This window comes from Ranitomeya variabilis, chromosome 2, assembly GCF_051348905.1.
Source record: "Ranitomeya variabilis isolate aRanVar5 chromosome 2, aRanVar5.hap1, whole genome shotgun sequence".
In the NCBI taxonomy this organism is placed as follows: domain Eukaryota; kingdom Metazoa; phylum Chordata; class Amphibia; order Anura; family Dendrobatidae; genus Ranitomeya; species Ranitomeya variabilis.
Genome location: NC_135233.1, coordinates 213,902,059 through 213,926,147, shown reverse-complemented (window position 1 = coordinate 213,926,147; position 24,089 = coordinate 213,902,059). Strand labels below are relative to the sequence as shown.

Here is a 24,089-nt window from a genome sequence, read left to right as displayed (position 1 = left end):
CTGTGGGATTGAGTAAAATAAACAAAAAATAAATATCATATTTAATATATAATGTAATTAATATTTTATATATTTTTTTATATATTTTATATACACACATACACACTTTCTTTTTTTTTTTTAAGCTATGAGATGAACAGATTTATTAAAAGTAAACCCACAGTGCCCAGACGAGGCGACAGCAAAGGAAAAAAAAAAAATAATTCGATCTGTCTACAAACAAAACCATTTGCAATCAGTGATCCAAGAGATTTATTGATGTAGCAGGCACTTTACAGATAATCCTTCTCGGGACAATAAACCCACATTCAGTTTTGTATGAAGCAGGTGTGTCTAATGGATGGTGTTGGCCCCAATGCGGCCTTTGGCCCCCAGTGGTCACTGGGGCACACATCACATACTAGACAACACTGCTCTTCAGGAATATCCCAAAGCCTAAGCCCCTGCTACAGTAAGAGCAACATTGCATGTTCTACGGGAAGGGTCGTTAGATGTAGGTGAAATGGCTCAGAACAACCTACCGGATGAGCCGCCACCACCGCCGGCTCCCAAATTCAGCACATTGCCTGCAGCAGGACAATTCTGCCCAGGACCATGTATGTTACTGGGTAAAACAAAATAAATATTCAAGGGTGAATCATGCAATGTTGCTTCTAAAGGCAAAAAAAGAAATACAAAGTATCAACCAATTAACACAAAGATAAAACAAAAGTCTTTCCATCACTTCACTCATGGAAGCTGTAAGTTTAATAGTTTACAGGTATCAGTAGAGCAGTGGGCACTGCAGGAGAGTGGTCCTCTTTCTCCAAAACACCCTTCGTCGGGACAAAGAATACCAGAGCGCCCCCAGCGATACTGCAGGTTTAATTTAGAAACATCACAAAACACATTTTTTTGCTTTTTATTTTTTTCATTTTTATTTCCCCCAATCACTACGAGGCTTTGACCCTTTCTGTGCCACAGTAGCTGGCATCTCCTCCCGTGGAAGAAACGCCGCCGCGCTGCCACAGCCTCTGGGGCAGAGGAAAGGGTTAAAGCTGTCATTTCAAGTAAGACCGAACTCAAGGAACTCCTAAAATCCTGTATGTACAAGTTAACAAATAAAAAGCCACCAGTCCTGGGACCCCAAAAGAATCGGGTCTGATGCTAATCTCGCTGGCGTTTTTTTATTTGGGAATTCTAGCTGGCGAGTAAGAAGGGCACAGAATTTGGGACTTTGGCGCAGCCTCGCTACGTGAGCGGACCCTCTTGGCTTGGTCGGATTTGGAGGTGTCTCTTGGCTTGTTTTAGTCAATTTCGCTGCTCGCCCATCTTAAGAAAATTCCTCATCTTTGTCAGTTTACATTGCCTTGCTACGGAGGACTGGTGCTTGGAACAAAATATACCCCATTAAACAAACATACATTCATGTCTCGTCCACAGTCAGTAATAAGAAGCATTCCCAATTGAATTTTCCAAAACAGTTTAATATATAGGACTCTGCAGACCGATGGGCCTCTGCATCCACTCTTCCTTCACTGCGCTGGAGCCCCGAAACAAACGTCTCCATTCAGCTGATACAGTCTTTTACACAGTTTTCCGTGAGGTCAGAACTCGGACTATGGAGCCAAGGCCTCCTATTACTAATGCCTGTGCGGGAAGGAAAGAAAGACCCTGTTACATCACCAGCAGACAGATTAGACACGTTGATAAACTCGCATCCCATACCCCCCAACTGTCCCAGATGCAGCAGAACAGTCCTGATTTCATGGCCCAGTCCCAGGAGGGAGGACAGAGCTACTGCTGCATAGAATGGTGGAGCAGGGAGCCATGGATCCCTAGTCCACTGTTCGGTCTATGTGAAGATTGAGGATCACATCAGGAACGTTTGGTCTTGTGACATTCTCATGTGACCTTAAGGTCCTGGCAGGAACGGCTCTTCAGTCTCTATATAGAGTGTATCAGAGCTTAGGCAGCAGAGACGAGGAGCAGGTCACACAAGCAAGTGTCATAGCCATAGTCGTAGCTGAGATATGTGTGTGTACTGCCGTGGTAGCCGAGCTGTGTGTACTGCCGTGGTAGCCAAGCTGTGTGTACTGCCGTGGTAGCCGAGCTGTGTGTACTGCCGTGGTAGCCGAGCTGTGTGTACTGCCGTGGTAGCCGAGCTGTGTGTACTGCCGTGGTAGCCGAGCTGTGTGTACTGCTGTGGTAGCCGAGCTGTGTGTACTGCTGTGGTAGCCGAGCTGTGTGTACTGCTGTGGTAGCCGAGCTGTGTGTACTGCTGTGGTAGCCGAGCTGTGTGTACTGCTGTGGTAGCCGAGCTGTGTGTACTGCTGTGGTAGCCGAGCTGTGTGTACTGCTGTGGTAGCCGAGCTGTGTGTACTGCTGTGGCAGCCGAGCTGTGTGTACTGCCGTGGTAGATGAGCTGTGTGTACTGCTGTGGTAGCCGAGCTGTGTGTACTGCTGTGGTAGCCGAGCTGTGTGTACTGCTGTGGTAGCCGAGCTGTATGTACTGCTGTGGTAGCCGAGCTGTGTGTACTGCCGTGGTAGCCGAGCTGTGTGTACTGCCGTGGTAGCCGAGCTGTGTGTACTGCCGTGGTAGCCGAGCTGTGTGTACTGCCGTGGTAGCCGAGCTGTATGTACTGCTGTGGTAGCCGAGTTGTGTGTACTGCTGTGGTAGCCGAGCTGTGTGTACTGCCGTGGTAGCCGAGCTGTGTGTACTGCCGTGGTAGCCGAGCTGTGTGTACTGCCGTGGTAGCCGAGCTGTGTGTACTGCTGTGGTAGCCGAGCTGTGTGTACTGCTGTGGTAGCCGAGCTGTGTGTACTGCTGTGGTAGCCGAGCTGTGTGTACTGCTGTGGTAGACGAGCTGTGTGTACTGCTGTGGTAGCCGAGCTGTGTGTACTGCTGTGGTAGCCGAGCTGTGTGTACTGCTGTGGTAGCCGAGCTGTGTGTACTGCTGTGGTAGCAGAGCTGTGTGTACTGTTGTCGTAGCTGAGCTGTGTGTATGTGTAATGTTGTCGTAGCTGAGCTGTGTGTACGGTTGTCATTGGTGAGATGTGTGTATGTGTAGTGTTGTCGTAGCTGAGCAGTGTATTTCTGTGTGCACTGTTGTCGTAGCTGAGCAGTGTGTATGTGTGTGTACTATTGTCGTAGCTGAGCAGTGTGTATGTGTGTGTACAGTTGTCGTAGCTGAGCAGTGTGTATGTGTGTGTACAGTTGTCGTGGCTGAGCTGTGTGTATGTGTGTGTACTGTTGTCGTAGCGGAGCTGTGTGTGTACACGGAAACCCTCCACAAGCTGGCAATTACAGGATCTTAGAGATCTCACTATATCATATCAATGCCGCTATACTTGGAGAAAGCAGGAGAGAGGGACGCCTTTGAGATGCCGACTTCATTTAAGCAGCATTATGACAATCACATAAAATGATAGCAGTAGAGGAACAAGATATTTCTAGGAACTGTCGCTATTGCATTCTACCTTCTACTGAAAAATTATTGCAGGTGAGGATATCATATACTGGCTGTGCTGCCATCATTACAGAAGGTTATGGATTGGCTGCAGTGGTCACGTGGGTAGTTGGCATGTCTTCATTGTGGAATAGGTAACAAAACCAATGGGACGACCAGTGCGGTTGTAATTACATCCCGGGCTGGCATGGCGTCATTTGTGTGGCATGTCGCATGGATGACCTTGCGCCAGCCCTGACAAATCAGAAGCCGAGTGGGGGACGATGGAAGGTCTAGCCACCAGATAACACTGACCTGGACGCTGGACAAGAGTCCAACAAATCGATCTGCTGATCTCTAATACAAACGATACGTTACGGCACTCTGCAAACATTGGATGCATGAAATCCAATATTCATACCAGTGAAACCACGCACATACTGATGGAAGTGTGTGAGACCATCTGCCTCTCTTCGGGTTTGGTCCTATACAGACTAAATTCTGTGCGCCAAATGAAGTTGAGAAGAATAAGGTACAGCCATCTTGGAAACATGGCGCACATGGACCTGGAAAGCAGCCACGGCTCATGATGCATAGCGAAGAAAATCCAGACAATACTACTTATAGCAGTGAAAGAATACGCAGGTGCTTGTCCTGCCCCTTACTTCATCTTTTGGACTTAATCAGTGGTCCTCCTCAGCCACCCACACAGACTGACACAAATTAGACCTGGTCTTCACCCGTTTCTGCTCCCTATCTAACTTGACAACCTCCCCTCTCCCTCTATCTGACCACCATCTACTCACTTTCTCATCACTGTCCTCGACACCTGTCACCCACGTCCAGCAACATGCGCACCCCCACAGAAACCTCGCATATCTAGACACTTGCATCCTCTCTGACTATTTGGCCACTGTCCTCCATATCCTCACTCCACGACACAGACAGTGCCACTTTCTACAATGCTACTCTCGCATCAGCTATTGACACAGTCGCCCCTGTCATGCATAGCAGAGTGTGACGGATCAATAGACAACCCTGGCACAATAACATCACTAAAACGCTTCGGTAAGTATCCAGAATTGGAGAGTGGCGTTGGAAGAAAACGCATTCGCAAGATGATTTCACTGCAATCAAACAAGCAACACTCACATTCAAATCAGCTCTCACCTCTGCTAAACAGGCCTACTTCACAACCTTCGTATCTTCCTTATCCTACAACCACAAACCGTTATTCAACACTTTTAACTCCCTCCTCCACCTTCCCTCATCTCTGCCCAGGACTTTGCCACACATTATCACTAACTTCTGCTACCTTCCCCACTGCTTTCAAACATGCCACAATCACACCTATCCTCAAAAAGCCTTCCTTTGACCGGAGCGCTATGTTCAGCTATCGACCCATATCTTTGCTCCCATTTGCTTCCAAACTACATGAGCAGCACGTCCATGCTGAACGTTCCTATCACTTTACATCTAACTCGCTCTTCGACAACCTACAATCTGGCTTCCATCCCCACTATTCCACTGAGACCGCCCGGACCAAACTTACGAACAACTTACTTACAGCCAAAGCTAACAGACAATTTTCTATACTCCTCCTTCTCGACCTGTCCTCTGCCTTCGACACAGTTGATCACTGCCTCCTACTACAGATCCCCTCTTCCTTTGGTGTCAAAGACCTTGCCCTATCCTGGATCTCCTCATACCTTTCCAACCTCACATTTAGCGTTTCCTACTCCCATACTACCTCTTCATCTCGCCCCTTCTCTGTTGGTGTCCCTCAAGGCTCTGTCCTAGGACCTTTACTCTTCTCAATCTATACACTCGGCCTGGGACAACTCATAAGGTCCTATGGCTTCCAGTACCATCTATATGCTGATGACACTCAGATCTACCTCTCTGGCCCAGATGTCACCTCTCTGCTCTCCAGAATCCCAGAGAGTCTATCAGCCATATCCTCCTCCTCTCGCTTCCTCAAACTCAATGTGGACAAATCTGAACTAAATATCTTTCCTCCATCTTGCACACCTTCCCTACCTGATCTACCCATCACAATAAATGAATTCACACATTCCCGTCCCGGTAATCTGCTGCCTCGGAGTAACCCTTGACCAGAGTCCTGTGCTTCAAACTGCACATCCAAGCTCTCGCCACCTCCTGTCGCCTCCAGCTCAAAAATGTTTCCAGAATCCGTCCTTTCCTCAACCCTCACTACCAAAATGCTTGTGCATGCCCTAATCATCTCCCGCCTCGACTATTGCAACATCCACCTCTGTGGCCTACCTTCTAACACTCTCGCACCTCTCCAGTCCATCCTTAACTCTGCTGCCCGACTAATTAATCTCTCTCCTTGCTACACTCCTGCTTCCCTCTTTGCAAAGCTCTTCACTGGCTCCCAATTTCCCAGTGTATCCAGTTTAAACTACTGACACTGACTTACAAAGCCATCCATAACCTTTCTCCTCTGTATATTTCCACACTAATCTCTCAATATCTCCCCTCACGTAATCTCCAGACCTCCCAAGACCTCCTTCTCTCCTCCACGTTATTCGCTCCTCACTTAATCGCCTCCAAGACTTCTCCCGAATATCCCCCATCCTCTGGAATTCTGTGCCCCAACACATCCGGTTATCCACCACATTTGGATCCTTCAAACGGAACCTGAAAACCCATCTCTTCAAAAAAGCTTACAGCCTGCAATGACCACACGGCCACCTCAACACCATCGGAGTTACTGCAACCCCCGACCTACTGTCTCTTTCCCCATAATCCTGTAGAATGTAAGCCCGCAAGGGCAGGGTCCCCTTCCCTCTGTATCAGTCTGTCATTGTTAGTTTTGTTTGCTTTAAGTGATATTTGTATTTTGATGTAACCCCTTCTCATGTACAGCATCATGGAATTAATGGTGCTATATTAATAATAATAATAATAATAAGGTGCAAGTACATTGCGTTCTCACCATTGACAGGTGGGCTCATACACTTTGATCAAAAAGTGTTCTAAGAATCTCGAGGTTTGCAGAGTGCTTTTGCGTTTAATTGTCCAGCTTCTTCCACATATATGTGATATATGACCCCCTGACATCTTCTGCTACACTGCTAGTATGGTCTATATAGTAGGAGCCAATATTACCAGAGTATTTGCCCCCTGAGCTCCATGTTGAAGTCTCAATGGAAAACCACACTGCAGGACCATGTAGAAACACAGTTGGTCTTCACGGTTCTTCCCAGTTATGGTCACCGCATGGTCTGTACCGGTGATGGATGGGGTTGGACAGTCGCTCGTTCGTCATGCACTATTTTCACTCCTACCTTTTCGTGCCACTGTAGCAATATAGCACTGCTGTTCTCTGTGGGCTTTTCAAACCCTTTGTAGATATATTTCATTAGCAGGTCGATCCCGTTGCGATCCAGTGTTTTTACCGCTTGCTCAATCTCGTTGCTTTTAAAAGATGTCAGGACCTTCAGTACTATTGCCTGGGTACGTTCCTGCAGTCAGAAAGTGGTGAGAGCGTCATTACAGAGGCAGGAACAAGAAGAAATCATCGTACAACATTCCCTGCCTGGAAAACCTGCAAGTTCCTTTGTACTCTCGAATTGTGCCGTTCCTCCATTGTTCCTCCTGGAAATGAGTTTATACATTCGACACCTGGGTATTATCCAGACCCTTAAGAGAACAGTGTACGAATCTCAGAAAGGGCTGTAAAACACCCAGAAGCTTGTGCACGGTCTACGGGCTCAGTCGTCTGCCCAGATGCCCCGGCTGGATACAACAGGGTGAAAGAATCTGTATCCCTCTCTTCTAATCTTTACTACTGAATGTAAAAACGTGGCTATAAAGATTAGAAAGGACCCTCCCCGGAACACAAAGATTCTTCCCACCTGCTTGGATTCTTGTAAGAGGCCATTCACACTGCATTTTGGGCCCTTGTGTTGGATGTTCTGTCTGAATCCCTGAAAAAAACTGTTTAAGGGCTTGTTCACACGATCCTTTTTTCACTGCGGATTTTTCAGGTCCTTTTTTGGGAAAATCCGCAGTGAAAACCCGCGGTGCTTTTCACCGCTGATTTGTGTCCTTTTTCTACTGCGGATTCCACTGCGGGTTTCCAACTGCAGTTTCCTATTGGTGCTGTTGGAAACCCGCAGCGGAATCCGCAGAAAGAATTGACATGGTACTTCTTTTTTTCTGCAGGCAAATCCGCGCGGATTTGCCTGCGAAAAAAAGGATCGTCGGCACAGCGGATTTTGTTTTCCATAGGGTAACATTGTACTGTACCCTGCATGGAAAACTGCTGCGGATCCGCAGCTGCAAATCCGCTGCGGATCCGCAGCAAAAACCGCATCGTGTGAACATACCCTAAATGGACTCAGTTTGTGCTACTTTACAGCATGGTCCATCTTGTTAGACTGGCACAAGAATGGGCAATGTCCTTGGAGAGGCTATCCGTGAAAACAAATCATCATCCATCTTCAAGATTGTCCAAATCTTATTGATCGGTGGAGGTCCGACCACTGGGACCTTCACTGATCAGCAGAAAGCGGCACTTTCATCCCTATTGGAATAGGTCAGACGCCTGCTCCATTCTTTCTCTATGGGACTGCCAAAAAAAAAGCAGAGCCCAGCGCTCACCAGCAATATAGGGAACATGAGGAGCCCCGGTTAGGCACGGGCGCTGCCGCTACACTCTGACGGGGATAGTCTATCGATCAGAGCAGTTCCTAGCGGAGTCCTGTAGATAAGCGGTAACTTTTCCCTGGATAACCCCTTTCAAATTTGAGAACAAAAATAAATAAATTAAAAAAGGACATTTTTTGCTAAATCTAGCTGTCAGTTGAGGTAGACATTCCCCTCGGGAATTACATTGGACAGGCTCAATAGCAGGCCGCAATGACGGGCCCACACGTGTTCAGAGATTCCGTTCAAGGAACAGAAAGAATTTATGTCCAAAAACCCCACTGATTATTATGGGGTCCTTCTGGGTTACATTATGTGTCTGTTGTTTTTAGAACGGAGGTGGTTGGGGGGGGAAGCGTTCTGCATGCTTTAATTTTTCCCCATCCAGGCGGACCCCTTAGTGATCAGTGGGGTCCTTCTGCTTCTGTTTGCATCGGTTATGCAGTGAAGCCATTTTTGGGATGAACGCTTTGTCTGCTCCTAAAACGAAAATCCCTGAATGCAAGCACGGTGGCTCAGTGGTTAGTACTGTCGCTCTGCAGCACTGGGGTCCCAGGTTCATCTTCCACCAAATATAACATCTGCGAGGAGTTTGTATGTTCTCCCCGTGTTTCCGTGGGTCCTTCACATACTGATAGGGAATGTAGATTGTGAGCCCCAATGGGGACAGTGATGATAATGTGTGCAAAACTAAAGCGCTTCGGAATATGTTAGGGCTATATAACTAAAATAAAATCAAGTCATGAGGAGGATGGGACAGTGTGACTATTCAAGAGAGGCTCCGCCCCCTTGACGCATTACAGCCATGTAACTATGCCACAATACAGACCATCAGCATTGCGAACCAGTTAGTTACTACAAGGGTGATGGTTTGGGGTCCTAATCCTGTTTGCAGGATCCCTTTAAAATAGAAAACATTAGAATAACACAGGATAACCTTTCATTATAGAATAGCCAAGCTTCAATTAAAAAAAAAAAAAAGACAATCCCTTTAATTTTGGATACAATCTTACGTACAGGTAAAACCCATCTGGACCTCCCTCATGAACAGCAGTCACCAACCTAATCACAGGATCAGTGACAAACGTATGATTGATTGGTGGGGTTTCAATTGCTGAGACCCCCATGTTCCCTGTGTGAATGGCGAGGCAGTGTACATGTAGGACCTTCATTGTCTTATACATGATGAATGCTGTGTTTAGATAAATGGGAGATATCCCATCGCCTGTGTCCAAAAAGCCGGCCAGCCCCATGAATATTCCATCCCGCCATCTCCCGGAAAATGATGGAGGGCTCCGGGTTGGAGCGGTGGACTCACCTTTACTATTTGGTTTTTGGAGTTGACTGCAGAGTTCCGGAAGGCAGCGTGGAAGGCGCGGAGCAGGTCCCCTGTACGGAGCGCTGTTAAGGAGGATACCGTAAAGAAATGGAAGCCACAGATGACCGGGGCAGGGAAGACATGGAGAAATACTCACTTAGCCTTGACACAAAGTATAGGGGATCCATTTACACAACAAAAGCAAAAAACGGATTATTCAGCCTCACAAGAGCCGCTGTGTGCTCACAAACCTTTAACTATGATAAAGAATCACTTTATCTATCAGACCCCATGTGCCATGTACAGCGCTATACACCCAGACAGTGGTGGCATACATTGAACCCCATCCCCAATACTCGCCTCTGGTGCCAACACCATTCCAGGGATGCCGGCACTGGCTCTCCCGGGGATCACGTGACATTATGTCACGCCATCACTGTGGCCAATCAACGCCGCTTCCTCTCTCTCCGCAGCTGTCACTACTTTTTGATTACTTAGGCGCCCGAAGGCGGGACAGTGACACCACCACTGATTGGGCGCACAGTTACGTGATGCAAGTGCCGCCACCGCTGTAACTATGCCGTAACAGGAGGGCAGCATAAGTGTTTTTATTTTAACAGGGGCAAACATTCATCCTAGTAGTGGACAACCCCTTTAATCACCCCCCCAAAAAAGCAGCAAAAATGCATTACTGTGTTCTTTGAAATCTACTGTCTACGATGCAAAAACACTGAAGGACTTGATGCTGTAATATTTCAATTCAGTATGGAAAGACAAGTGTGTGCAGGAGATTTGTGAAATCTCAGCATTTAAGTTGCATGAAAAAAAAAAGAAAACGCTGCAAAAAAAGCAACGTGTGAACAAAGCCTAATGAGTCCGGGGAAAAGCTGGGTCTAAAAAACGTCAAGTCCTGCACATCAGGGGGCAATGAAAATATGCCAGGCAGTCCAGGCGAGTCACCTTGTAGATACACACATGTATGGGAATACCTGGCTTCTTACTATTCCCTCATCTCATATTGTAAGACATGGTCCAAGGGCACCGCCATACGGGACATTCCTCCCTTATCTAAGTCACACAAAGGTCAGAACTATGGCCCCATTCTCCACCAACCAGATGTCAGGTCCGACCCCGGCAGGTAACATACGACCAATATTCAGGTAATTCAGAAAATTCTCAATTTTTGAGGACAATGCTACAAACAGATCTAACAGTCTGTTAATCATATGATCACACATGGCCGCCTTTTCACCCATTCTCCTGCCGATGCCGAAAAACACCAATGGACCTCTGGGCAAGAATGGCATAGTTCCTATCCATGTGCCATGTCTGGAGTCCAGGTTCTACGCATCTGTCACTATCCGACACGTTTCTTATAATCGGGCAGGTTTCACTCGAAATGATTTAATGGGGGAGAAATCAATCTTTCGTCTTTCTGGATATTAAAGGGTTAACAGTCATTAAAATGATCTATGAAAGTATTAAAAAAAAAAAAAAAAACTTGTCCCATAAACATCACCTATTCGCAGAACCGGCATGAGCGCCAGGGGGCTGACTATTAGTACAAGAAATAAGGTAATGAGCATGTGCGACCACCGTTGTAGGAGTAGTGGTCGCACATGCCCACTAACGCTCCATTCTCAGAGGACGGAAACCAGACCTCCAGTGATCATAGACTTATAGTCTATCTAGTGATTCATATTTATATATCCGGGATTATCTTTAAAACTAGAATTTATCTAAAATAAAAGAGAGTTTCCACCTTTAAAAAAAAACAACAAAAAAAACGGGGCCCCTAAACAACAGCAGTCACGTAAAATAAAACCAAATACTCACCCTTCCCAGGTCCAGTGCCGACTCTCTGACATAGACCACGTACATCAGCGCTGCAGCAAATCACAGAGCTCAGCATCTCTGATGATGTAAACAACAAGATCAGTGATTGGCTGCAGCGGTGATGCAAGCTGTAGTTGTGATGCCAAAATACAGTCAAGAGCAGCAGCGGAGAGCCAGCGCTGGACCCGAAGAGGGTGAGTATTATATCATTTTGTGATTTTACATGATTGCTGCTCTTTTGGGACCACTTGGGAGAGCCCTTTAAAGGGGTAGTACACAGGATAGGTGAGAAGTGTCTGACCACTTGGACTCAAGCCGATCACAAGAACGGGGTCCTGTGTCTCCGTCAGACACGGGGGCCCAATACTGGCAACGGTTGTCAATCCCATAGTAAATATAATAAAGCATCATTCCCCCCCAATCCATTAACACAGAGGTCACAGGACCGCCATATACATGAAGTTACTTGTCTTGCACAGACCCCGGATTACAGCCTGCAATGTACAGTAATCCAGAGCTGCATTCACAATTCTGCTCCTAGTCCTAGAAAACTGCTGGCATGTTGTGAGACACATTAACAGCTTCCCAGGCCTACAATAATGTTCCAACAGTGCCTAAAGTCAAAAGTACACTTCCGAAAATATAATTTATCAGGGTATGCTTTGTAGAAGTACTGTGATTCCAGCTCTGAAGCCAGTTAAATTGTAAACGCAGCGTGGGACTGTAAGCAAGGAACAGCACAAGATAAACAATGTATTTTCTGATTTTTTCAATAACCCTACAAGTACACAATGTAAGGGAAAATCCCACATTACCGGCGTACACGTGTTCTCCTTACACTGGGGTACTGGAAAATTGACAATCATTTTTGAAGATTTTATAAAACAGGACAAACCTGTTCATAGGATAAACAATGACGCTGCGCGGGGAAATGTGTCAGTCATTATCCATCCTTACACCGCGCTGGTGGAGCACAAGTAGTGGGGAAGATACTATAACCCGGGTCACTACAGATATGTACGAGGATCGGGGGATAAAGGGAACATTACCTGCTGTAATCAATGCCAAATGTATTATGTTCTTACAGATATTCAAAACATAAATATCTATCAGGTATACAGACCACAGGGTCCACCATTCACAATAGGTGATGTCACAGCTCACCTCCTCCTCCTGTACAATGACTGATAACACCTCTATATACAGTAGATAACATAGGATCCACCATTCACAATAGGTGATGTCACAGCTCACCTCCTCCTCCTGTACAATGACTGATAACACCTCTATATACAGTAGATACACAGGAAGGATCCACCATTCACAATAGGTGATGTCACAGCTCACCTCCTCCTCATGTACAATGACATAACTCCTCTATATACAGTAGATAACACAGGATCCACCATTCACAATAGGTGATATCACAGCTCAGCTCCTCCTTCTCTACAATAACTGATAACACCGCTATATACAGTAGGTAACAGCATCCACCATTCACAATAGGTGATGTCACAGCTCACCTCCTCCTCCTCCTGTACAATGACTGATACCTCTATATACAGTAGATAACACAGGATCCACCATTCACAATAGGTGATGTCACAGCTCACCTCCTCCTCCTGTACAATGACTGATACCTCTATATACAGTAGATAACACAGGATCCACCATTCACAATAGGTGATGTCACAGCTCACCTCCTCCTCCTGTGCAATGACTGATACCTCTATATACAGTAGATAACACAGGATCCACCATTCACAATAGGTGATGTCACAGCTCACCTCCTCCTGTATATTGACTGATATCTACTGTATACAGAGGTGTTAACACAGGATCCACCATTCACAATAGGTGATGTCACAGCTCATCTCCTCCCCCTGTACAATGACTGATAACACCTCTATATACAGTAGATAACACAGGATCCACCATTCCCAATAGGTGATGTCACAGTTCACCTCCTCCTCATGTACAATGACTGATAACACCTCTGTATACAGTAGATAACACGATCCACCATTCACAATGGGTGATGTCACAGCTCACCTCCTCCTCCTGTGCAATGACTGATAACACCTCTATATACAGTAGATAACAGGATCCACCATTCACAATAGGTGATGTCACAGCTCATCAGTCATTGTACATGAGGAGGAGGTGACACCTCTATATACAGTAGATAACACGATCCACCATTCACAATAGGTGATGTCACAGCTCACCTCCTCCTCATGTACAATGACTGATAACACCTCTATATACAGTAGATAACAGGATCCACCATTCACAATAGGTGATGTCACAGCTCACCTCCTCCTCCTGTACAATGACTGATTACACCTCTATACACATCTGATAACACTGGAAGTAAGAGTCTAAAATTGCAAGATTTATGATTTATAATATTTTTTTTTCTATAAATAGAAAAAAAAATGATTTACAGAACAGGTGATTTTCTACTGACACATCAAGCTCTCGGTGCACAATGTGCTGCTGAGCAGTGGGGTTTCTCCATAAATAGAGGCGGTATGACGACCTGCAGCGGGCCGGCGTATTATTGATTACAATTGTGCTGGGACTTCCCGCTGGTAGAGAGGAGGCGAGAGCTGCAGCGCAGGGCGCACCGTGTCTACACAAATCTTTTCACCTCTGTTCTTACTAAATCCTATTAAGACCTGAATACTACTGAATAACATTCACACACACCGGACGTTTCGCACGACGCGGCTTCCTAATCATTCAGAACATTCATACTTATAAATACAGAACGACCCCAGATAATCTAATGTAGGAAGAATAAAACCCCTAACACTTTCCCAGTAATAATGGAGTACTGAATGATTCTAAGAATATTGATTAAAAAAAAATTATGGGGCTGATTTAACATATTAACCCCTTAAGAACTAGGCAAAGACATTTTTGCATTCTTGATTTCTTCTTCCAGTTTCCTTTTTTTTTTTTGGAGTTCATCCTGTGATTTTTTTTTTTTTTTTTTTAGTTTGAACAATTACTCAAGCAGCAATACCCAATACGAACATATTTTTATATTTCTCCGTTTTGATATATAGGTCTGGGGAAATAGGAGGGCAAATCAATCTTATTTTTTTTATACATTAAAACATATTTTTTTAATATTTTATTATTTTAATTTGCAGGCCCCTTGAGAGACTTGAACCTGCAATCTCCTGATCACCTCTATAATACACTGCAATACCGAAGTAGTAATGTGTATTGTAACATCACTGGCTTCCTATGCAACCCAGGCCACAGGCTGGTCATAACCATAAAACCACGGCAGACACGAATTCCCTTGGCTGCCATGGCAAGCCATTGGCACCCCACAAAATCACTCCAAAGGTGCGATTGGGCTCCAGAGTGACGGAGACTATTTATGATTGACAGCGGCATCTCGGAGAATAAACTGATGTGACCAGCTCGCTCCAATCGCATCACCCAGCTGTGTAACACAGACGGCACCCACATTACATGGCGCATGCTCAACTCCTGAGCCGGCTCCATGCAGTGATGGTGCACGGCCACCATACTTGTATTCAAGCCTCAAAGAGGCCTAGCAGGGTTATTCCCAACATTAAAAGTTATCACCTATACACAGGAGAGAGGATAACGCATTGGTGGCCGTCCGACCTGCATAATGCTGTACGCTGCTATCTTCAACAGTCCCATAGACAATGAAAGAAGCTGTGAGGTGCATGAGCGGCCATGGCTCCGGTCCGATAGGGACATTTTGAGCCACAATTTTGGAATAATTGGGGGTACTAGCACTCAACCCCCCACTGATCTCATCACAGTTCTCACCGATCCTGTTGAAGATGATAACTTTTAATTTAGCAAATAACTAAAGAAATTTCTGGGAACACCACATTTGACATGTCAATCAGAAATAACACACAAGGAAAGAAAAGCAACAACTGAAACGGGCAAGGGGTGGGAAGGTGCACCGAAGGGGATGGCGAGGCGTGGAGATGGGACGGCGAGGCGCGGCGAAGGGGGAGGCCATGAAATATCGCTATATTGTGCCCAATTGTGATGTTTCCCCCCCGTAATCAAGTCCTCACCATGCTCATTACAACATGTGAAAGGTTTGGTGCAAGAAAGAACATGTCCTGGATTCTGCCATATTTCTAACCTAAAACTGTGACCTTTACATTTATTCCTCACCTTATACGGCAGCGGCCTGATACACAGCTGTGTACCGCCATCTATATAATCAAGAAGAAAAATAAGTGCTGCAGTGACAGCCAACATGGCAATGTTGGGGTACATAAAATAAATGCAGGGCTTTATTGTCAGTCCTATTTCTTCATGCCTCCCCAATTCTTCCAGCATGTCAAGTCAGGGTTAGGGATTGCAGCAAAGTGTTAACGCGGACGCTCTGCCTGCGAGCTCACAATCCGCGACAGGCATGGACCCTCTGACTGCGAGCTCACAATCCACGCCAGGCGCGGACCCTCTGCCTGCGAGCTCACAATCCGCGACAGGCGTGGACCCTCTGACTGCGAGCTCACAATCCACGCCAGGCGCAGACCCTCTGCCTGCAAGCTCACAATCCACGCCAGGCGCAGACCCTCTGCCTGCGAGCTCACAATCCACACCAGGCACAGACCCTCTGCCTGCGAGCTCACAATCCACGCCAGGCGCGGACCCTCTGCCTGCGAGCTCACAATCCGCGACAGGCGTGGACCCTCTGACTGCGAGCTCACAATCCACGCCAGGCGCAGACCCTCTGCCTGCAAGCTCACAATCCACGCCAGGCGCAGACCCTCTGCCTGCGAGCTCACAATCCACACCAGGCACAGACCCTCTGCCTGCGAGCTCACAATCCACGCCAGGCGCGGACCCTCTGCCTGCGAGCTCACAATCCGCGACAGGCGTGGACCCTCTGCCTGCGAGCTCACAATCCACGCCAGGCGCAGACCCTCTGCCTGCGAGCTCACAATCCACGCCAGGCGCAGACCCTCTGCCTGCGAGCTCACAATCCACGCCAGGCGCAGACCCTCTGCCTGCGAGCTCACAATCCACGCCAGGCGCAGACCCTCTGCCTGCGAGCTCACAATCCACGCCAGGCGCAGACCCTCTGCCTGCGAGCTCACAATCCACGCCAGGCGCAGACCCTCTGCCTGCGAGCTCACAATCCACGCCAGGCGCAGACCCTCTGCCTGCGAGCTCACAATCCACGCCAGGCGCAGACCCTCTGCCTGCAAGCTCACAATCCACGCCAGGCGCAGACCCTCTGCCTGCGAGCTCACAATCCACACCAGGCGCAGACCCTCTGCCTGCGAGCTCACAATCCACGCCAGGCGCGGACCCTCTGCCTGCGAGCTCACAATCCACGACAAATAAAAGTAAGTGAAAGCAGTCACAGGGGAGAGCAGAGGAATCGACCCAGGGAAGGGGAGACAAAGTGGACTTGTCAAGCACCACCGCAGCTCCAGCTGAATACCTCCAAGGGAGGATAAGAGTGTGTGTTGAACAGAAATCAGTCACATGAGTGCTGAAGGAAACTCAGACAACATATGTAGTTTACCACAACGCGTTTCGATGGGAAACACCATCTTTTTCAGGTCCACCTGAAGAAGATGGTGTTTCCCGTCGAAACGCGTTGTGTTAAACTACATATGTTGTCTGAGTTTCCTTCAGCACTCATGTGACTGATTTCTGTTCAACACACACAATCCACGACAGGCAGCGCAGGCTTAATGCTTCCCCCAGGAATACAGATGTCGCCCAGTCACAATCCTATATTTAGTGCTGGGGACGATGCATTTCTAAAATAGGGAATTTGGTAGAAATGTTGGATGTGACGTAGCGGCAGATATGTATAAACCAGAGGCCGGCGAGAGCTCGGGTAATGATTCACTACACGAGAACGTAAAGGAAAAGAAGAGCGGGGGGCTGTAACTGTATAAACCGGCAGCGCAAAGTCAACTTGTGTGTATAAGAGCAGACTCCGGCACACACAGATCAGCAGCTACCCAGCACACTATAGAAGCCAGGCCTGAATTATAAGGAGGGCGTCTGAGCCAGGCCAGCGTAGGTGCAGGATGCTTACTAGGGGTCTGCAAGGCAACCAGTGATCAGGGGCCGACTGGCGAGGGTCTGGCTTCTGCCTGAATGTGCCATCACATGCCGGTCACTCACACCGCATAGGTTGCCAGACACTAGGCTGCTCTTTGTTAGTGTCCGTCCACCTTGGCATCTTCCTATCACATATATAAGGCCTAGTTCACACCACTGCTTCACTCCCTGGTCCATGTTACAAGCTCAAGTCCCCACTTTTCAGCAGATTTCGGATCCAGCAGCATCATAGGCACATACAATGCCGCTAAAAGCGCGCCGTCAGGCCAGGACTTGCAGGAGGAACAAGGATGAACCACTATATCGGGTGTTAATTAGCCGGAGAGAAAGGTGTCAGATTAGGAATAAGGGTCAGTTCACATTGAGGCCAATGATAAATGCTGAATGTTGGGTTTCTCATTGATACTAGTCCAGACGTTCTTACCCCTGTGCTGTCACAGCTTCCAGAAGTTTGGGGAAAATGCAGCCAGCCTCCCATCAACGCCAACATCGTACAGCAGCCTCGGCTGATTACACCTAGGGGACATTCACATGCACCAAATTTGGTTCGCATGTGTACATATACTTTGTGTCCAACTGCTAAGACCCCCCCATACTTCTAAGCATGGGGTTAAGTAATGGTCGGCTCCATTACATCTATACCCAGTCCAGCGATACTTGGTGGCTGGAATGGAGGATCATGAATCTCTTACCCTTCGTTGCGGCACTTGATTTATCAGGGCTGGTGTGATGTCTGCCCCGGTGAATCAAAAGCCGCACCTGAAGATTAAAGATTCACGAGCCTCCTGTCTATCCCCAAGTACCACTGATCCGACACTGGAGTGGGGTCCTGAGAACTGGTCCGCTCATCTCTAGTACACACATTTTTTACTTGGATTTTTGTTGCAGAAATATCTACATAGAAAGGTCTCTTTTTCATGCCTCCATTGACTTAGCAGACAAATTTGGATCCTATTTTTTTCCCCATCTTAATTGACATGTTCCTCTTTTTTTTTTTTGCTCAACGCTGGGAAAAAAATAATAAAAACACACTTTCGGCAAGTTTTCCCCATTGGAATCAATAGGAAATTTATTCAAAGTATTTTCAGTGTGTTTTGGAGCAGAACCCATGTAATAAAACCTCTGTGAACACAACTTTACGCTGATCCGTCAGCCAAAACATTAGCGGTGTGACCGCATGGAGCGGTTACACTGATTTTCCATTAGGATTTGCGGGTTGGAAATCTTCAGTGTTACATTAACAACAAAACTGATTGCGTCCACACGCCACGCTGCCATATTTCCAGTGTGAACACCGACTTAACTTTAGGTCCAAAAAGACTCATCTGAACAAGTAAATGGACACAGACTAGAAAACTAGGTAAAACTCATTTTCAGGACTCTAGCAAAGTGAAGCACCCTGAGAGAGCAGTAATGACCGCTTTCGCAGAAACGAGTGTATCTCGCGGTCACTTAACTTTACCCAAAAGTTCAATTGAGGGGTTTATATTTTCAGTGCCTGGGTCACACAATCATTTTCTCTCCATCAGTTACGATGAGCATGATCAGAACGGCATCAGTTTTTCCTAGAGGTGGAGAGAAAAAGGAAAAAAAAAAAAAAAGTTTATCTACCTTCTCCAATCTGTCAGTCTGTGAATATCGGATCACACTTGGATGGCATCAGAGTGCAGTCTGATATTTTCCGCAGACCCATAGACTTGCATTGCCGATTTTGATCACACAGATCAAGAAATAAAATCAGACATATGCACGGCCCCACAGAATATCACAGATAAGAGTTATCTATGAAACCCATGAGCCCTTAGAGGAACAATCACAACCTTTTTTTTTTTTTTTAACGAAGTGCTGCCCCACTGTAATTTCCCGGACAGGAAAATCCTGCTCCACCACGTGCCACCTACTACCAATGTCGGAGCTAGATACACAACGATATGTGTGAAAAGTTACTAGGCAAAGATACAATGTCACAGGCCGCAAGCAGCAGGCACAATAAACCTATGATGGTCGCGTCTGCAAATCGCAGGCCCAGACATGGTCGTGCCAGTCTCAGGGCATCAGTAAAGCGAAGCTACCTGTGTGACTAAGAAGCCAATGGCCGCGTCCTCTGGTTGTGGGGAGGAATGCAGCGCTCCTTACTACACCAGACAGGATTTTTTTTTTTTTTTTACAACTCATTCAAAGTCAAACATAATCAGGGTGTGGTGGGCGAGAGCCCTTCGTTACAGAAGTCGTCACTCCCATGCCAGGGAGTTACAAAGACGTCCATTCAGCGGCACACCCGTGTAACGTGTGCACCTTCAAAACATGGCAGTCTGGAAAACCTCTGCTGCAGACAATCGCTTTCTCTTGCAAAAATTGCACCTTCTTGGTCAGTGTTCCGCAAACTAAAGCTCTCCCGCTGTTGCAAAACTACACCTCCTGTCTGGACACGATGGGAGTTGTAGTTTGGCAACTGCTTTGGGGACACAGATCTTATGGAGTTGATAAGAAGCAAATCTTCTGTCCAGAGAGAAATCTGCTGTGTAAAACAGAGGCAGCCAGGGGAACAAAATTTTTAAGGGGGGATTCTGATTTTGGAAAACGCCTGTCCCACCAGCTGGCTTATAAAAAAAAAAAAAAGTATATATATATAAAAAAAAAAAAGATCACTTTGGTAGAAGAGGATGAAGCAGAGCTGTGTAAAGGCTGCTGGATGTCACAGGAAAAGCTTTATAAATATTTATGGTATAATAAACCAATTTATTTATCAACGTGTTCTAAAAGCAAAAAGCAAACAAAGTATCACACCCAACACCAAGTATGGCGCTTACTGGACCGGTCATGGGGATTACAGCATACAATGTAGCAAAAGAAAGAAGAAAACCAGGTGACAACTTGCTGGGATCTGAGGTTCCACAACAGACACTTCTGCTGTGAGGGAGAAAGAAAATGAGAACGATGAAAGCAGCGAGACCTAAACATACATTATACATGATCTTACACCACATTCACAAGAGGAAATACAGCAAGCCAGAAGTGGGGGACCGGACAACAGACGGGCATTATTATATTTTTTTTACTAGATCGTAAAAAAGACCTGTGCCCCCCAAATTCACTGCGTCTCTCTGCTGCAGATTTTACTCTTTTTTTCACTCACTGCAAAATCAAGACGTGAATTTGATGTGGTTTGTGGTCATTGATCAGACAAGAGCCAAGAAAAAGAGTTACAAACTCCTAGTCAGAACATCATAGTGAGCTCACTGACAGATTCTCAGTTAACTCAGTCCTCAGCCAGCAATAGACTGTGAAGCGCAGGGGCTGTCAAAGACAAACTGTGCAAAATTTTCAATGAAACTCAATTACAAAAATAATGCTTAACCCCAAGCACATGTATTAAAAAAAATATATACCATATATATTTTTTCCCTGTATGTAAGCCTACATAGAAACCGCTTAGTCACTAATATCTATGGGGCAAATCCTCTGCAATGTGCAACCTAAACCCCCACAGGCCTGGGGGTCTGCCACCGGACCACAGTGACTCATTACTCTGACACATTGTGACCTTAGTATCGTCCTTGCCCCTAAATACAATACCGTGGACATTAGCGGCTGAAATCTTAAGACACTGCCATTTCTAAGAAAGTCAAAATTAACACCAACTAAAAAAAGTGGACATCGGTGATATTCTGGGACCACCGCTGCCGGCTCCAGAGACCACCGCCGGCCACAGCGGCTCCAGAGACCACCGCCGCTGACTACTGCAGCGGCTCCAGAGACCACCGCTGCTGACTACTGCAGCGGCTCCAGAGACCACCGCTGCTGACTACTGCAGCGGCTCCAGAGACCACCGCTGCTGACTACTGCAGCGGCTCCAGAGACCACCCCTGCTGACTACTACAGCGGCTCCAGAGACCACCCCTGCTGACTACTACAGCGGCTCCAGAGACCACCGCTGCTGACTACTACAGCGGCTCCAGAGACCACCGCTGCTGACTACTGCAGCGGCTCTCCAGAGACCACCCCTGCTGACTACTACAGCGGCTCCAGAGACCACCCCTGCTGACTACTACAGCAGCTCCAGAGACCACCGCTGCTGACTACTGCAGCGGCTCCAGAGACCACCGCTGCTGACTACTGCAGCGGCTCTCCAGAGACCACCGCCGGCCACAGCGGCTCCAGAGACCACCGCCGCTGACTACTGCAGCGGCTCCAGAGACCACCCCTGCTGACTACTGCAGCGGCTCCAGAGACCACCCCTGCTGACTACTGCAGCGGCTCCAGAGACCACCACCGGCCACAGCGGCTCCAGAGACCACTGCTGCTGACTACTGCAGCAGCTCCAGAGACCACCGCTGCTGACTACTGCAGCAGCTCCAGAGACCACCGCTGCTGACTACTGCAGCAGCTCCAGAGACCACCGCTGCTGACTACTACAGCGGCTCCAGAGGCCACCGCCGGCCACAGCGGCTCTGGGGACCACCGCTGCTGACTACTACAGCGGCTCCAGAGACCACCGCTGCCGACTACTACAGCGGCTCCAGAGACCACCGCTGCTGACTACTGCAGCGGCTCCAGAGACCACCGCTGCTGACTACTGCAGCGGCTCCAGAGACCACCGCTGCTGACTACTGCAGCGGCTCCAGAGACCACCGCTGCTGACTACTGCAGCGGCTCCAGAGACCACCGCTGCTGACTACTGCAGCGGCTCCAGAGACCACCGCTGCTGACTACTGCAGCGGCTCCAGAGACCACCGCTGCTGACTACTGCAGCGGCTCCAGAGACCACCGCTGCTGACTACTGCAGCGGCTCCAGAGACCACCGCTGCTGACTACTGCAGCGGCTCCAGAGACCACCGCTGCTGACTACTGCAGCGGCTCCAGAGACCACCGCTGCTGACTACTGCAGCGGCTCCAGAGACCACCGCTGCTGACTACTGCAGCGGCGCCAGAGACCACCGCTGCTGACTACTGCAGCGGCGCCAGAGACCACCGCTGCTGACTACTGCAGCGGCTCCAGAGACCACCGCTGCTGACTACTGCAGCGGCTCCAGAGACCACCGCTGCTGACTACTGCAGCGGCTCCAGAGACCACCGCTGCTGACTACTGCAGCGGCTCCAGAGACCACCGCTGCTGACTACTGCAGCGGCTCCAGAGACCACCGCTGCTGACTACTGCAGCGGCTCCAGAGACCACCGCTGCTGACTACTGCAGCGGCTCCAGAGACCACCCCTGCTGACTACTGCAGCGGCTCCAGAGACCACCGCTGCTGACTACTGCAGTGGCTCCAGAGACCACCGCTGCTGACTACTGCAGCGGCTCCAGAGACCACCCCTGCTGACTACTGCAGCGGCTCCAGAGACCACCGCCGGCCACAGCGGCTCCAGAGACCACCGCTGCTGACTACTGCAGCGGCTCCAGAGACCACCGCTGCTGACTACTGCAGCGGCTCCAGAGACCACCGCTGCTGACTACTGCAGCGGCTCCAGAGACCACCGCTGCTGACTACTACAGCGGCTCCAGAGACCACCACCGCTGCTGACTACTACAGCGGCTCCAGAGACCACCGCCGCCAGCCACAGCGGCTCCAGAGACCACCGCTGCCAACCACTGCGGCTCCAGAGACCACCGCTGCCAACCACTGCGGCTCCAGAGACCACCGCTGCCGGCCACAGCGGCTCCAGAGACCACCGCTGCTGACTACTACAGCGGCTCCAGAGACCACCGCCGCCAGCCACAGTGGCTCCAGAGACCACCGCCGCCAGCCACTGCGGCTCCAGAGACCACCGCCGCCAGCCACTGCGGCTCCAGAGACCACCGCTGCCAACCACTGCGGCTTCAGAGACCACCGCTGCCGGCTACCGCACCTCCAGAGACCAAAGCCGCTGGCCACCGCGACTCTAGAGACCACCACTGCTAGTTACTATGGCTCCAGAGACCACCACGGCGGTTACTATGGCGCTGGAGACATTAACCCCTTTAGTACAGCGCAGAGATGTCCCAATCGCACTCATATCTATGGGGGCATTCTACATCATTAATAGGTCCAGGGGCTCGCCACATGAGCCCGCTGCCGATCATTAGATGCCATCTTTCCTACCGCCGCTATATACATCATCATGGGCACCGGGTACTGAAATCATCACCATGCCCAAATTACCTTCCGTTATGACACCGGACCACCGCCGCACAGCGCAGAGCTTTCTGTCAAGAGAAAATCCCATAGCTGTAAATGGACCTTTCTCAGTGGCAGACGTTGTGCCTCAGGGGTCTGGTGCCTGGGGGTCTCCGCCAGCCCCCGCACCCCAGTAACGGGCAGCCGAGGCACCACCGAGAATGAATGGCTGCTGTCCCCACTCCCCGGCCGGCGGCAGCGCAGGATATTGCCTGATGAGCCCGTCCACCTCGCTCTCGTCCGGCCCCTGGGGCTCCGCCGGCTCCTCCTGCAGTTGGTCGTCCACGAACTTGTTCTCGTCGTACTCATCGATATCCACCCTGCGGAAGATCGACGACTGTGTGTTCTTGGCCATGGCGGGCAGGGAGGGGGTGTGACAGGCAGCGCGGGGGTCCCGGCACTCTGGGGGTGACCCGGGGGACTGCACACAATGATGGCGGGGGCGACCGGGAGGGAGGTGGCGGCGCTGGTTACTGTCACGGGCTTCCCGTTCCTTTCCGCCCGGCTCCCTCCGCTTCCGGTGGCTCCGGCGGGCGGAGAGTGAAAAGGAAGCGGAAACGCATCAGCGACCTC

At 48.8% G+C, this 24,089-nt stretch overlaps 1 protein-coding gene across 1 annotated transcript; it reads right to left on the bottom strand.

The window, feature by feature from the left end:
- Window positions 1-235: 235 nt before the first annotated feature.
- Window positions 236-24,089, bottom strand: ARPC5L (actin related protein 2/3 complex subunit 5 like). The gene is made up of 4 exons (XM_077283570.1): window positions 23,726-24,089; window positions 9,424-9,496; window positions 6,743-6,919; window positions 236-1,629 (listed from the first exon to the last, which is right to left on the bottom strand). Exons 1-4 carry the CDS (start codon window positions 23,869-23,871, stop codon window positions 1,567-1,569), a joined length of 459 nt encoding a protein of 152 aa, XP_077139685.1. The 5' UTR covers window positions 23,872-24,089; the 3' UTR covers window positions 236-1,566.